The sequence below is a fragment of the Fonsecaea erecta genome (assembly GCF_001651985.1).
Source record: "Fonsecaea erecta strain CBS 125763 chromosome Unknown Scaff11, whole genome shotgun sequence".
Classification (NCBI taxonomy): domain Eukaryota; kingdom Fungi; phylum Ascomycota; class Eurotiomycetes; order Chaetothyriales; family Herpotrichiellaceae; genus Fonsecaea; species Fonsecaea erecta.
In genome coordinates this window covers 808,565-823,612 of record NW_017387254.1, presented here as the reverse complement: position 1 = coordinate 823,612, position 15,048 = coordinate 808,565, and the positions used below count along the sequence as shown (strand labels likewise).

Here is a 15,048-nt window from a genome sequence, read left to right as displayed (position 1 = left end):
TTTTGGCATCAGCCCCAACAGTTAACGCCGAGACAGTCCCCAAATCTTCGCCAGTTTTCCGGTCAACTCGGGAACCAGTTCTTGATCACAGGCTCCGTAGGGATTCCCAAAGCCACCTTTCGAAAATACTGTCGAGTCTGGGGGATGGACTGTGCCCCATTCATGGTTAATGGAGCTCATCGAAATATCGTTCGATCACCGCAGCGTTGCTAGAGACTTACCAGCTTGTTCTCCATGGCGTACTTCATCAACAAATCATACTGTGCGAGGATCATCTCCGCCCGCTGCTTACGTTGTATTCGCTCGTGCTCCTCCTTCCTTGCAGATGGCTTAGCAGCAGAATTACCCTGATCTGCCGGAGGAGTTCTCGTGGGATAGTTGGTCGCGTTTCTGCTCATGTCTGGGGCTTTGGTGGTAGGGAATCCTGTGGAGAACATAGCGCACAAGCTCCAGGCTGACTGCTGGCTAGGTAAGTGACCAGAAGTGAAATGCGAACCGTCCAGGTTGACACATCGAAACAGTCGTGATGATCAAATTTCAAGGAATGCAATTGTTTACCTCGACAGAAGGACAGACATACAACAACAACAACGCACAAAGGTTGCGGCAATAACCGAAGTTGTGAGGCACGTGCTCGACTGCCATCAATATTGTCAAACACTCAAATCAAGTCTAGGAAGAAATTGGTTCAAGTGTGCTTGCATTGATGATAGTAACGTCCTGGCCTATCTCAATCGTCCATGTGCCAGTGGTGCAAGGCACAGAATATCTAGACATGTATCTCACCCCTCCTTCAATCTCTCCGTGCTCTCATATAGCATCACGGTCCACAACCACAATGCATTCATGCCACACATACACTTCCCATATCTGAACCCTTCCGGGTGTTGATCAAGAAATTCACCCTCCTTCTAAGTTGTGCAAGGCGCCGAATGTACCGGGAAAAATTTCGTGATTTCCCCTTGCTTCAGTCGTAAAATTTTAGACAAGATTTTTTGCAGCCCCTACCCGCAAATGAGGCAGTCCCGTATAGTGCCAAATCCGCCTCCCATCCAAAATGACCTTGATGAAACGCCGTAATGTTGACTTGCCATGCCGCTAAATGCTGAAGGACTAAACAGACGTCTGTACACGCCGACAGAGACCGGCAGCTGGAAATGATTTCGAAAGAAACATTATGATTAGAATTAACATCCGGAGACCAGCGAGTTCTTTGGCCACGAGTAGCCAGTATCGGACCTGACATTTAGGTTAGCTCAATTCTCACGCAGGACAAGATCCAGGGAAAGCTTACCAGCTCGTGACATTGGGGTTGTGATACACCTCGTAATGATTGTTGATATATTCCGTCGTCTCATATCCTTCAGGATCACAGCTCATCTTGCCGTCATCATCTTGATAGATGCGGATATAGTCGACTCGCATGGTCGCTGGCATGAGAGGCGCTAACCCGGTCAAGTTCAGAGCAGAGAAACCGGGCGACATACCAAAATTGACAATGACCGACATTGGCTCTTCGGGCACGATTCTTTGACCAACGTTACCATTGGGACCCAATGCCTGACCTTCCATACGCCAGACTGGTTCCGAACCGACAAACCAAGTAATGTCACCCTCGGCACCAGGGGTGTATTCAAAGGCGTACACTTGATAAGCGTTCCCATCATACCACGCGTTGTTCAGATTTGACAAGCCCGAAACGGCTTGCTGGAAGGGTCCACCTTTGTATGTGTTCATGGCCGTGACGGAGAAGTCAAAGACTTCGACGAAGTCGTAATTGGGCTGATACCAAATGTCGAAGGGTGCCACCTGGAAGGACTGAGAGACCATGCCGATCTGATTGCCTTCGTTATCGAGGGTGCCGACGCTTGCTTCAAGCACATCAATTTCCGGGGCAGATCGGGATTTGCCAGGAGTCGGATGGTCCTCGCCAGAACATGTGCAGGCTGGGAGCCTCATGCCGGGTAGGTAGCTGATGCCATCAGGAGAGCTCTGGTTTGCGGTGATGCCAGCGTCACAAATATCTGCGTACGAGTATGGCCACAAACCATCGGTTGTTGCGGCGTAACCGGGTCTTCCAAGGTTACCCATGGACCAAAAACCGGGCCAGAAGCCGACCGTGTCACCGCGTCCGGGGAGAGAGATACTGGCCTCCAACCTGCCGCCCTTGAAACACATCTGATTCCAAGACTGCAGCATGCCAGAGCGATAATTCAATCCGTGATTCTGAAAAGCATCGAAGCGCAGTTCCAACACACCGTCGTTCGTGGTCGCCGCGTCGGGATCGTACCATTCCAAATCTCTGGTCACGCCGTACCAGATGTCCACCGCAGTCCAGTACGGGTCATCTCCGTCGTAGAACGTCCGTCCTGGCTTGGTGAATTCATCTGAAAAAACCAGATTCCACGTATTGCCGTGATAATCTTTCTTTGTCATGGCGGAGTCGGGGGTGTCAGGATCGATAAGACTGGTGCGCATATTCTTTAGTAATGGAACTTTGCCATTTCCTATACAAGCATTGCTGCCTGCACAAGGGTTTGGCGACGCTGTGATTTTTTGAACAAATGTCCTGGATGAGCCCGTTAGCATGCAGACCGTGTCAATCAACAAGGGGGGAAGAACGAACAAAACAGGATATCCCACAAATAGGACCAATATGCCTATCGTGATCAGGGCAAGGCCGCCGACGTTGACCAAGCCTCTCCTGTTAAATATATCACAATCCCGATCCTTGTCATTGGGATCAGGGTTATGGAGGTAATCGTCCTTTTCCACGTCTTCTGGGAATAGGAGAAGTCCCGCAGATGGCAGAATGTTATATTTTTCTGACACCGTTTGGGTATTGACGTCGTTGTCATCAATACCGGCTCTTGAGCCAGGTCTTGACTGGCTGGAGTCTCGGAACGGGTTCTCAAAACCTCGACTGTCCCTGCTCCGATCCGACTCCCAGCTTGACCGGCGAGAAGAATAACTCGACCGGACGGGAGACCTCAGGGGTGAGCCACCATCATCTCTGAATCTGTTTGAGCGACCGGTGGCCGGGGGTAATAATCTCTCCGCCGAGTCTTGAATCTGGTCTGAGGAGTAGACATTGTTTAATTGTGACCGGGACGTAGCTGGTCTCGAGGTGGTCGGGACCAGAGTCCTCGAGGAATTGCTCGCATCGGTATTGACCAAGTCTTCTTGACCTGAATTGAGGCGAATGTGTGGAGGGACTCGTGGGGGAGATGAGCTGCTGTTGCTATGGGACGACATTATCAGATGGCGACCGACTCGTCGTCAAGGAGATCGATCGCCAACACTGGAGGAACCGGGTGGAAGAACAGTATTTGTCCGGCTAAAGAGACGAGCGAGAGGGCTGAGTTTGATTTTAGGGTCGAGGCTCTGGAGGACGAATATCTTAGGGCCGGCCGCAGTTTTCAGGAACGGGGTGTGGAGGAGGCCGACCGACGAGGGCGTAAGCAGTGCAGATTAGGCGAACAAAGTGGTTGAAAATAGCAAGAGGTCCGGGAGAAGAGAGGTGAAGACGCCGACAGGGCTCAAAGGAACGGGTGGTTCGTGATCTTGTAGAGTGGAAAGACCTTTGCAACTGCAAGTTCGCGGTCAGGCCGTGCACAAAGTCGTACTCCTTTCTGGCCGGCAGGAAAGAGAGACAAAGCTTCTGCCAGACTGAAAGGGAGAGGATTCTAGGAGGCGCCTAATAAGAATATCGAGGTCGATAGAGAACAGGAGAGGGGCAAAGAGATACTGGTGGTCTGGAAACGAACGTAACTGCTCCGACGGCAGTGAAGTGTCGAGCAACGAACAAAGAGGACGAGAGTGTTTGTGTTGCCCTTGAAGGCGCGCGCAGTTTCTCAGGATACAAGAGTTTACCTAGCAGATGGCAGAACAGCAGAAGAGGCTTTGGCAAAGGGCTCCAGGGCTCCAGGGCCACTGAGCGAGGGGGGCCACGGGGCAATTGGACAATTGGGCAACCAAGCACCCAAGCTAAACTTTAGTGGGCGCGCAGATGGTCCGGTCCCTTTAAGCGGCCCACTGCCGAGCCCTAGTGCCGCAATAGGTGAGCCTCAGCTGTAACTCCAGCCTCCAGGGCCTCATCTCAGCCCCCGGGGGGGTGCCTGTGATACCCTGGACCAAGGGACTGCAGGTGCAATCCAGACCCAGTATAATAAACTGGGCCACCAGTTTCGAGTACAGTTACACTAGAACCATGAATACCTTGTTGGGAAGTCTGCTGCAGTGAGTAAAGAGATGAGTTGTATTGGCATCTGGTCCATGGTATACTACGCAATGGTAGGTATCTTTGTTATTGTTTATCTCTCGGGAGTCGGTACCTGCATGATCAGCCTTGAAGAAGCGTGGTTGCGAGGAGGCACTGTTCCCTCTTCCCGCTTCTCCCCTCCTTTTAGCATCTACAAACTACTCTCGGCTGCACGCTGAAAAAACTGCGGCCTCCCACCTATACCTCGTACGTACCAGCAGTTCGTATTCTTTTGCTTTCTTTGGATTTGTGCTCGTTTCCCTCCCAACAGCGAGCCTTGGCACCTTTTCACAGCCGCTGCCTTGCTCGTGTGAGGGTATGAGTGCTTTTCCCAGTTGCCTTCCTGATCTGAAAGTGCGTTCATCTGATACAAAGTCTCAGGTTGCCATGCAGATCTCCCTTTCCTCCATCCATGATTTCCTCGATCCCCCTGGCCGAGACTTGTCGCGGCCCACGGAGTGACCTACCCACCAAGATCCAAGCAACTGGAGCAAGGGGACCGGAGGGATGAGTTGTGTTTGGCCAAAGACAACCGAGCATCAGCGGCCTCCGAAGAGTTGACGCGTTCGGGGGCCGCAGTGGCACAGCAGCGCCCCATACCGTCTGCGGCTTCACCCTGGGATGCTCTCGAATTTCTTGCTGAGCCCCATCCACCTGCTACGAGGCCTCGCACGGATAAGCAAATCACGGCCACCAGTGGCGCTACTGTGGTCGAATCACCGTGGTGCTGACGCTCCGAGACTCGAGGCAGTGGGGAACGGATCCTCGAACAATCCGACGGAGAGCCTTGATTTCGCCTGTTTCTTCACATCCCAGCTCCGTTGTGATTCGCTTTTGCCATTCAGGGGGCAGCCGCCACAGTACACGGCAACTGGCTAGAGAATGCACATCCTTCACCGTCTTCCTTCTATTCTTGAATCTGTGCCATGGGTGAGTTTTCCGGAACCTGGACAAGGGAAATGCATCCTCGACGTGCTCTCGAACACAGCTTGCGTGATATGTCACGGTGATAAATAACGATACTCTGTTCCTTGATCAACGGTCGCGGTCCTGGGTGCCTCTACGGTTCATCCCTGTCGCCGAGGGGCGGCTATCGATTGACTTGGGTCTTGCTGCGGTACGAAAAGACGGCGTTGACGCGGTCATCCAATGGGTGACGCGTAGCAAGTATAAAGTCTTTGCGCGAGCATTTCCCCTGTTTCTCATTGATGCGACTTCGGATATTGACCCAGGACCTGCCACCCCCACATATGGGCTGGAATCCTGCATATCCAATCTGATTCGGCACTTGATCGTCTGAGATGCCCAGACGTCCAAAACCTTGGGCTCCAGCATATCTTCGCGGTACTGTGTTATCATTAACCTTGATAGCATACGCTTGTATCTGGATTTCCAACGCTTGATTCTTCAGCTGTGGGGACATTCAATGTGCTCGTGCCGATCTTAGTCTTATGCGCGACGATTGTCAACTTATCTGGAACGGGGATACTTCCAGAAGAGAGCATGCTTGTCGCTGTCACGTAGAACTTGACATTGGAAGAATCCCATTGACACTTACCGACCGACCTCAGGAACGGCCTTGTACGCGTGGTATTCTTACGTAGAGAAGTGATTTTCAGCGGCCAGGAGTTCCTCAGACGTTCCATGTCATCTCTCTGTGCTTCCCTCTAATTGCCTATCTTTCTTCTAGCTCTCCACCGCCTTGGTCACGACACCGACCAACATTCTGTCTCCCAGAGTCAAGATATAATACTCGACTCTCGTCTTGCCCAATTCCACTCTATAAACCTTGACCCCGGCTTTGCCCTTCCCCGCCTGTTCCACTCTCTGGATGACCTCGCCGTACTGCCCTCGCGGGTCGAAGTCCCGAGGGCTGAGCTCCTCGACGACAGCGCCGCCCCCGCCGGACTTCAGACAATTGGCGAACTCGTCCGGTGAGGGCAGGTCCGCCCCTGAATAGTTAAACAGCACGGGCTCGAATGGCGAGTCGGTATCGGACGTGTAGGTGATGTCGGGCAGGGCCTTGAGGGAAGCTGGCAGGGCGGCGGACGAGGAACCTGTCGTCGTCGGATCGAGCTGCGACCGGCGCTGAGACGTCGACTCGGACTCGGCGAGCGTCTGCCCAGCTTTGGGGTTCGCGTTGGCCTTTTCAAGAAAGGAAAGGTAGGAGCTGTCGTCGGACATGGTGTGCGGAGTGGGAGTCAGCTGGTGTGGCGGCGAAGAAGGAGGAGTCGACGCCGGTACTGGCAGTCCTGGCACCCTGATGGCTGTAGAATATGCCAGACGACAGGGAACGGCGAGTTTTCTTGTTCTTGACGCTGCTCCTCCTGGTCTGGACAGCGGAACCCACGCTGCTGTTGAGCTGTCTGTCAAATAATGGTGCGAGGGAGCACTTGATATCTGCTGCTGCCGTTGCTTTTGCGTTTGCGACGAAGCGAGGCAAAGAGACTGTGCACTGACTATTTCTCTGCGCAAGGGTATCCACGTTCGAGAATTTAGCATTGACTATTGTGAGTGCCTCCAAATACATAATCAGTCAACATCATACCATCTATGAAAAAATGAAGACAACCCGCAAGTCCAGCGTCGACAATGACGTCATTTTCCTCCGACACTTTCTGAACACAAGTCAAGAAGAGCCCACTCCTTCGTTCATCTATACCTATATTACCATACAATGCGGCCCCCGAAAGGCTTATGGCGCCATTCACCGTCTCCGTTGTTCTGGCATCGACCGGATATCTGTAGCGGTTGGGGCCATGTCCATCGTCTTCCAGCGGGCTACGCATGCTACAAGCCGCCCCCACGCCTTGCCTGGCGCAGCCTCAACATTTTGTTCGAGACTGTATACGAGAAACCACAGACAGTTTGACATATTTGGGCAATTGCGAATGCCGCTCGGGGCTGCCTTTTTCCCAAAGCGTGAGATGGTGTCCAGCCCCTGCACGTGAGGGGGTCATGGAGCTCTGCTTTCATCGTCGAGCCCCGTCTAAAGACAAGCTGGAAATGGACGGCTGTATCTATCTCGGTTTTCGGTTCCTCGAACAAGATCAACTGAGCATCTTGACGGACTGACTACTCCAGGGATTATCGGCTGCTGTGGCTCTTTGCTGAAGGGAAGGCCGTGTCAGATGCTAGAGTCGCTGAGGCCGATGAACTATCACAACATGAGGTCTCCAGTAATATTCATGCCCCCCTGTTTTGAGACCACCGGCTTTGGAGTGATGAAAAAGGGCAACTGCTACGAACGGGATCAGGAGGAGGCTGAAGGTTTCATCACTGGTATCGAGCTCCCAGGTGGAGTGGGTAGGCTGAACATCAAGTGCTGGACTTTATGCAAAGGCATGGCAACGGCAGCGAAGAAACTACAGAAAGATAATCGTGACTTGCAATGAGAGAGTGTATCATCTAGAGAGGAGTGGACTACAAAAATCCAGTAAGACAGCAACAATGATCAGAAAGCTAGCTGGATGCTTTGAAATTTGGATTTATTTTCCTACTCCCAAGGCAAGACTTGCCGTTACTATCATTCCGCTTGTAAATCAAGGAGAACAGGAAAGTCTCTTGTTGGTATCTCATGCACGTGCTGCTCGTCTCTTCTGACACCCGAGCACGAAGCCGACGACGACGACAACTACGCCTTTCGTTTTGGTGCCGCCATCACCATCACCACCACCACCACCACCCCAACCCACAAATCCCGCGTGTCCTCCTTACGAAGCGGCAACAAGATCCTTCTTGAGCGTACCCAAGAATTGCCTCTTCTCTTGGGGTGTCTGGTACGCGCCGTGACCGAACTCTGAGGACGTGTCGATCCATTTGAGCTCGACCTTCTCCAGAGCCTTGCGGGAGGTGTGGGGGAACATGGATTTGCGGAGGGTCATGACTCGCTTCTTGACGCCAGGGACGGAGCCCTTGAGGAGGACGAAGTCGTTCTTGACCTCGCCATAGCGGACGAAACCGCCCATACTGTTCAAACGGTGTTAGGTGCTTCTGACACGCATCCAAGCCACGCAGGGGAAAAACTTACGGTGTGATCTGCTTGTTCACCACGTCGAAGTCGGTGGCGGCGTTCTTCTCATCCTTTCCCTTGCCAATGCGGTACACCTTGTGGTTGACAGAGGTACGGTGATGGTAACCCATCTGACCAGCACGGGCAACCGTCCATTGGACGTGCGAGGGATGCCAAGCACCGATACAAGCGACCTTTCTCAGACCCTTGTGCGTCTTTCTGGGAAGCTTCTTGGTGCCCCATCTGCTGGTGACACCCTGGAAACCGTGACCCTTGGTGACGGCAATGCAGTCGATCATCTCGTCCTGCTCGAAGATGGTGTCGATCTCAACCGGCTTCTCGAACAGTCCGTGGCCGAATTCGACCTTGTCTGCTACACTGCCACCGTTGATCTGGATCTCCATCAAGTGCGCCTTCTTCTGCTTGAGAGGGGTCTGGCGGATTTGAGTATGAGCAAGCACACGGACGACGGTGCAGTATTTCTTGATGCGCTCGAGTTCCCGAGTGATGGAGGAACCCTTGTTCTCGGAGTGTTTCTTTGCGTATTTGGTGAAAGCCTTCTTCTTCGATCGGTACCAGTTCTTGTAGAAGCGGCGCTTGACTTCGTCGGAGAGATGCTCTGCCCACACGGTGGTCAGGGAGCGCAGGCCACGGGGTGTCTCGATGTAGCCAACGAGGCCGATGACGATCATCTGGTCAATGGTCAGCCGCAAATACAAAACACGCCAGTCTCGATCATCTTGGACTTACGGGGGGTGTCTCGATGACAGTGACGGCCTCGACGATCTCCTTCTTGTGCATCTTCGCGCCAGGTCTATCAAGGTCGCGGACGATGGTGGTCATCCCGGCCTTGTATCCCATGGCAGCGGTGAGATGGACTGGTTTCTTTGGGTCATCCTTGGGAAAGCTGGACCAAATGTTTCAGCTTCGACTCCTTGAAAGACGAGTCATGACTTCTAGAGAACCAGAGTATCCTACCTCTTGACCTTTCCTCGGTGTCTTGCAGCTCGTTTTCGAGGGAGGAAAGCAAGCGAGCCTGTCCAGAAAAATGTGTTAGCCCAGAGAGCCTTTTCTTCACGAGAGGTTTCAGAGGAAAGGAATTGTACCGTGTCGCGGCGCCTCGAACTTTCGGTGAGACCTAACCAGACATTAGCAGGTGCGTAGTTCAGTCCGAAGCAGTACTCACATCTTGTTTGAGCGAGGGTCAAGGTGTCGTTGGTTGTCAAGCGGAAGTTGAAGCAGTCAATGTGGAAACGCAGAAAATCGATATTTCGATAAAGTGCGGCCAAAGTTGCCAAGATTTTCACAAACCACGTGATTTAGCTTCCACACAACTTCTTGTCTCCTAGTCTCCCTCTTTCAGCAGATCGATCAACACGAGGAACAGAAACGAGGGTCGAAGAATAATGGCCACCAATGGTTACTTGGATATCGTTATTTCGTCTTCTTAAGAGAAGTTACATGTACTCATTTTACAGAATGAAGTAACGATGCGACTGTGGATCTTTTCCAATGCTAATTTCGCCCGGTTCAGTCTTGCTGCTGTACAAATCCAGCCAACCCAAAGGACCAAAATGAAACCGACAATAAAAAAAACCCGACCGATGCCAAACCGATTATGCTGCATTCTCTTGTTTGGGTGTTACGGCTGGAGGTTGCCCCCCCTGGGGGCTGCTCAGAGCTGCTGAAGGAGGAGCGCGCTTATCGTCCTCACTGTTGTTGTCATAGTCCTCATCGACGTCGACCTTGCGAGCTGCCTGCTCGACCTGCTCTTTCCGGTCCTCCTTCGGGGCGTCCAATATTGACTGCATTGACGGGATCTGCTGGGGGTGGCTGTACGGATGATGTGCTGCCTCCGAAGGATGGTAGTTCTCATTTGCCCGTCGTTCAATCTCGCGACGAGACTCAGATGAGCTCCGCCTGTAATGATCTTTCGGCGTTGGTAAACGACCTGGAGGGCTATTCCGTCGGGCGGGGTCATCCAAGCGCGCACGAGTTTCTTCGTTTGCTATCTTCTTAGAAGGCCCTCCATCGGACTCCCACTCACGGCTCCGTTTCATAGCGGAGGGTGGGCGATCGTCACGAGGTCCCTCCACGGGAGGAAGAGGAGGAGGCGCCGCGGACGCCACACCATTAGCAATGCCAGGGAATGGTTGACCGGACTGATATGGCGGTGGGCGATAGCCGCCCCCTGGCGATTGCGGTCGTTCATCCCTAAGGGGTCGCAGCTCACTAGGTGGACTGAAAGGCCGCCCATATGGTGGAAGAGTTGAGCCGGAGGCACTGCCATTAGCATGGGGCGCTGGTGCTCCATTCATGGTAGGAGAAGGACGGACCCCGCTACCGAATGCTGGAGGACGATCTTGCATTGAGATCTGGGGCAGAGTCTGAGGCCCAGGCGGGAACATGCCTGGGTTAGCCGGCTGCATCTTAGGCGACGGTGATTGCAGCTTGCGGATAGGTGTCTGACGTGCTGAATCATACTGACGTGGACCGTCCTGACGCGGGCTAGGGGCTCGTGGAGGTGGAGCTCTCATGGCATCGCGTCCTTCATAGCCGTTAAGTGGTTGCTGTTGTGGCGGCGGCGGCTGCTGCGGTGGCGGCTGTGGCAGAGACTGCTGTTGCTGCTGCGCCGGCGGCTGTGACTGCGACTGTTGACCGGGAGGCGGGTTAATACCCGCGATACCTCTCGCCCAGTCGTTGACACGGGCTGGGTCGACTGGAGGTTGTTGTGGTTGCTGATTGGATGACGACGGCCCACCCCAGTGAGGACCAGGAGGAACGCCGACACCGTTCTGATATGCCTGTGGGTGAACATCTTGCGGAACAGGCGCATTGTGCTGATTAGGCCCTGTGGCTGCTCCGCTTCTCAGAAGGGCAAGACGGGCCTTGATATGAGAATTCGTTGGGTCAAGTTCAGCTGCTCGGGCATACGCGTCAAGAGCATCAGAGGTTTGATTGTTGCATGACTCATACTGTGCCCGTCGTCAGCAGGATGAAGGGAGAGTGAATGGGCGGTGATGCTTACCAGCGTTCCAAGGTCGTACCACACCTCCGAGATATAAGGATTCAGACGGATGGCGCGCGAGTATGCATCGAGTGCGTCTCGGTACTGATTGATTTGATAGTACAGCACCCCGATGGAGCACCAAAATGTGGGATTCCGTCCATCACGGTAAACAGCTTGTTGGTAAGCTTCATATGCTTTGGGGAATTTCTGCTGTGCCATGTAACATCTGCCGAGTAGATACCAGCTCTGGGCATCGGAGTTGTCTGAAGCAGGTCAGCGAGGAAGATTTGGAAACGGCTGGTGGTGATACATACCTGAGCTGACCGACTGTTCGAGGTATTCAATGGCCTGGTCTTGGCTGGCATAACTGTTACTCTGCTGATGATGTAACCAGCCGAGCTGCTGTAGCACTTTGGCGTGTTTCGGATCTCGCTCGAGAACACGCCTGTACGCCTGTTTTGCGGCCTCAAACTGGACACAAAGATTAGACGGGCGGCCCACCAAGGGACGACAGAGACCTACATCCTTCTGCTGCTCATAGACGTGGCCAATCTGGAACCAGATGTCTTCTTCGTTCAAAGGGCGCGGCGGATCATTGACGATGTACTTGAAGCACTGAGAGATCATCAGCAGAGGTAATCGCAGGCAGGCAAGCTAGCGACTCACTTCGAGGCTGTTGGCGAACTTCTGTTGCTGCTTGTAGATTATTCCGAGTCTAAAATAGATCTCGTTGGCTTTCTCGAAGTCTGGCTGCATTCGCATGACCTGAGAGAAGGCCTCCTCAGCATGCTCCAAGGAGCCATATCGGTCGTAGAGGATGCCGATACCGTACCATAGCTTCGGCTCCTTGTCTTCATGTCAGACTGTATTGGACAACATGGCGTGGGGGGTTGTTGAAAGCTTACGTTGGGTTTGGGCAGGTAGTAAAGAGCCTGCTGGTAGGCAGTATAGGCCTCTTGGAGGTTATCCATCATCAAGTAGCAGTGGCCTTCAACTGTCAGCCTCAGATCTCGACCATCATCAACTGCGCTTACCTAGGTTTCCCCACGCCTCACCGTTGGCGGGCTCGACCTTCAGGATGTTTTTGAGATAATCCATAGCTTCAGGGTACTTCTCCTTTGTCCGGAGAATGGTTGAAATCGCATTCAAGGTCTGGGTAGACCATTGGTTGTGTCTGAGAGCTTGTTCATAGGCAAACAGAGCGGCCTCGTGGTCTCCAAGTAACTCGTTCAACGATCCTGTTACCAGCCGCGATTAGCATACGAGCCTGGCCAGAGAGTAATGCTACCATCATACCTATTCGTTGCCATGTCGATTCGTTCAATTGCGCTAAAAGGCGTTGGCGCTGCATATGCGCGTCGACAGGCGTAGCTCCATTGACCTGTCCAAAATGAGGGCCGGGTTGCAGACCCATGACACCCGGAGGCGATGGATGAGGCGCAAGAGCCATTGTCGATCCTGCTCAGAGCTGTACAGCGAAGCACCTCTGATAGGAGAAGAGACCAGGAGGAGGCTGCTCTTCGGCAAATTTTCGCCAGGCTAGGTCCTGCGGCGTGAGATGGAGCGTCGGCTAGGTTCGGCGGCGGGCGAAATGCACAGTCTTCTACCAGGCTCACGACGGGTATGGTAGCAAAAGAGCAAGAGCTCGACGACGCAGTAAATGGCGTCGGAAGAAAGGTAGGCGGGTTGGACCCAAAATACTCGCCCGACTTGGGACGAACGGAGAAAATGGGGCGAGGGTGACAAGAATAGCAGGGAGCGCGAAAGTGACGACGTTATATCCGTGCAAGATGATAGGGCATGAAGTAGAAGACGATAAAGGTGACGGCACAAGAAACAGTTCACGACGACGTGGTGAAGGGAAAGCAAAGGTCAAAGAACTGGGTAGGGCGACATGGAGAAGAAGCTGGTGGAGGATGACGGTGGGAAGACGGGAAAGAGGAAAGAGGGCTCGTCCTCAAGCAGAGTCACGGGAAACCACGCTAGAGGTAGGGTTATAGATCTCATGCTGGATCATTCGCCGGCGGGCGAGAAGCAGAGCCGGGCACATCAGGTTGCCATCATTTAGCAGGCTGCGGTGCACGGTGCACGGTGCACGGCCTCTGACAGTTCTGAGTTTTCTAGCTGGCTGGATGGCTGGCTGGCTTGGACCGGGGGGCAACCAAGCAGCAACAGGAAGGGGGGGAAAGGTGGAGTGGCCGATGGAGTCCTGGGTGATTGGGTGTGGGCAGGGCGGGACCCGATAGTGCTCGGATCAAGTGGCATGGGCGGTGGATGGGCTGTTGGGTGGCTGTTGATGGGCGGTGGATGCCAGTGGATGGAGATCCATGGAGGGCGATGGGTTCCTTTGGGCTTCGAGGTGAAGCATCCAGGCAGTGGGGCTGCATATGGCCGCTGGGGTGCAACGGGATTGGGGTTTGTCGGGCGATCCAGGTCAAGGAACGCATAGCGTGCTCTCGTCCCAGTAGCGCCTTGTGGTGGTGGGTCTTTTTGCGCCCCCCTCCCCGTCTGACACTCTAAGAAACCTCCGCCTGGATGCTTGGTGAAAAAGGCGTCCTTACTAAGACCTTCGGACCCTCTACAGCGCACTGTTGAGTGGTACCCATCAGAGGGATAGGCTTGCGGGTGGCGCATGAGTTTGACGTGGAAAAAGACAAGGTGAGTTGAGTGGTAGCACTGTCCTCTCGGGCGGACGATTCGCCAAGCATCCCACGGGTGATAAACGAGGGCGCAAGAGGAGTCCGCGGGTGCCAGCCTGAGCCTGAGCCTGAGCCTGACCTGATCCTAAGGCTTGAGCCCCAGCGCTCTCGATTACCGCTGTCGTCTTCCCAAAGAGGGGAGATGCGCGTGGCAAGAAGCGATATTATCTCATTCCTCATGACCCTATCCTAATTATGGCCGCACCCTCTGCCCATCGTCATCATGATACCTCACCACCTCACCAAAACTATTCTCCATCATCATCACGATCGTCATCGCATATCCGCCTGCCGGCAACCTTCCTTACGAAAACGACCGGGCACATCCCAAAGGGAAAATTGCTGGTGGGTGGCTGACTGGCGTCGTCTCGCTCTCGGCGAAGGCTAAACCAGAAAAGCAATCAGGCGAGACCAGGGGATGGAGAATATGTCAGGCTTTCTGGTGGAAGCGTACGGCATATGACGAACAGGACGAACAGGACGAACAGGTTCTGTGGGCCGTGCCTTTCGATGGTGTGCGCCACTCAATTGGCTTTTTGCGGCACGTTTGAGTGGCTCCGTTGCAGTCAGGGCCCAGGGGTGGGCGTGAAAGGGGAGGAGCGAGCGGGGGCCGACAAGGGGGCGGCCTCACTTCCTTACCTGGGCCCACACTGCCATCCAACCCACTCACCTTTTTCCCGTTCGACTAGCTAGAGGGGGTAGGGGGAATGTCATGGGTAAGGCCATGGCCCACGGGACAGGCGGCAGGTACCTCTTGTACGCATGGCCTTGGTTCTCTCTTACCCGGGGGTCCCCCTCCCTCGCTTCGCGCTCGCCGCTCAACTCCTCCAGGATCCATCTAGCACCAGCTGCCTCCGTTATTCACCACACCACTCGCCTAGCGTCTTAGCTCGTTTGTGCTCTCCACGAGCCAGCGGCCAATCTTCGCCTGTTTCGAGAAACGGGACCAAGCCAATCCACCGCAGAATATTTGGGCATTCCGAAAAGGAACCAAATGCCAGCCAACCGTCTGCCTTTGTCCCACCTCTCTCTGGCACCCCAGACCAACAACTTTCTGGCCATTGCT

The 15,048-nt window shown here is 53.9% G+C and overlaps 5 protein-coding genes across 5 annotated transcripts; all 5 read right to left on the bottom strand.

The window, feature by feature from the left end:
* Positions 1-62: 62 nt before the first annotated feature.
* On the bottom strand, positions 63-398 carry AYL99_10483 (hypothetical protein; the record flags this gene model as incomplete). The annotated part of the gene is made up of 2 exons (XM_018841989.1): positions 63-149; positions 222-398. The coding sequence occupies 2 exons, from the start codon at positions 396-398 to the stop codon at positions 63-65; spliced, it is 264 nt and encodes an 87-aa protein (XP_018688877.1).
* A 789-nt stretch (positions 399-1,187) lies between these two features.
* Positions 1,188-3,255, bottom strand: AYL99_10482 (hypothetical protein; the record flags this gene model as incomplete). The annotated part of the gene is made up of 3 exons (XM_018841988.1): positions 1,188-1,239; positions 1,295-2,569; positions 2,627-3,255. 3 exons carry the CDS (start codon positions 3,253-3,255, stop codon positions 1,188-1,190), a joined length of 1,956 nt encoding a protein of 651 aa, XP_018688876.1.
* A 2,692-nt stretch (positions 3,256-5,947) lies between these two features.
* AYL99_10481 (hypothetical protein) lies at positions 5,948-6,445 on the bottom strand (the record flags this gene model as incomplete). Its single annotated transcript, XM_018841987.1, has 1 exon — positions 5,948-6,445. One exon carries the CDS (start codon positions 6,443-6,445, stop codon positions 5,948-5,950), a length of 498 nt encoding a protein of 165 aa, XP_018688875.1.
* A 1,529-nt stretch (positions 6,446-7,974) lies between these two features.
* Positions 7,975-9,134, bottom strand: AYL99_10480 (60S ribosomal protein L3, variant; the record flags this gene model as incomplete). The annotated part of the gene is made up of 3 exons (XM_018841986.1): positions 7,975-8,230; positions 8,292-8,965; positions 9,024-9,134. 3 exons carry the CDS (start codon positions 9,132-9,134, stop codon positions 7,975-7,977), a joined length of 1,041 nt encoding a protein of 346 aa, XP_018688874.1.
* A 755-nt stretch (positions 9,135-9,889) lies between these two features.
* AYL99_10479 (hypothetical protein) lies at positions 9,890-12,733 on the bottom strand (the record flags this gene model as incomplete). Its single annotated transcript, XM_018841985.1, has 8 exons — positions 9,890-11,248; positions 11,302-11,546; positions 11,598-11,754; positions 11,806-11,898; positions 11,950-12,129; positions 12,189-12,271; positions 12,318-12,521; positions 12,580-12,733. The coding sequence occupies 8 exons, from the start codon at positions 12,731-12,733 to the stop codon at positions 9,890-9,892; spliced, it is 2,475 nt and encodes an 824-aa protein (XP_018688873.1).
* Positions 12,734-15,048: the final 2,315 nt, after the last annotated feature.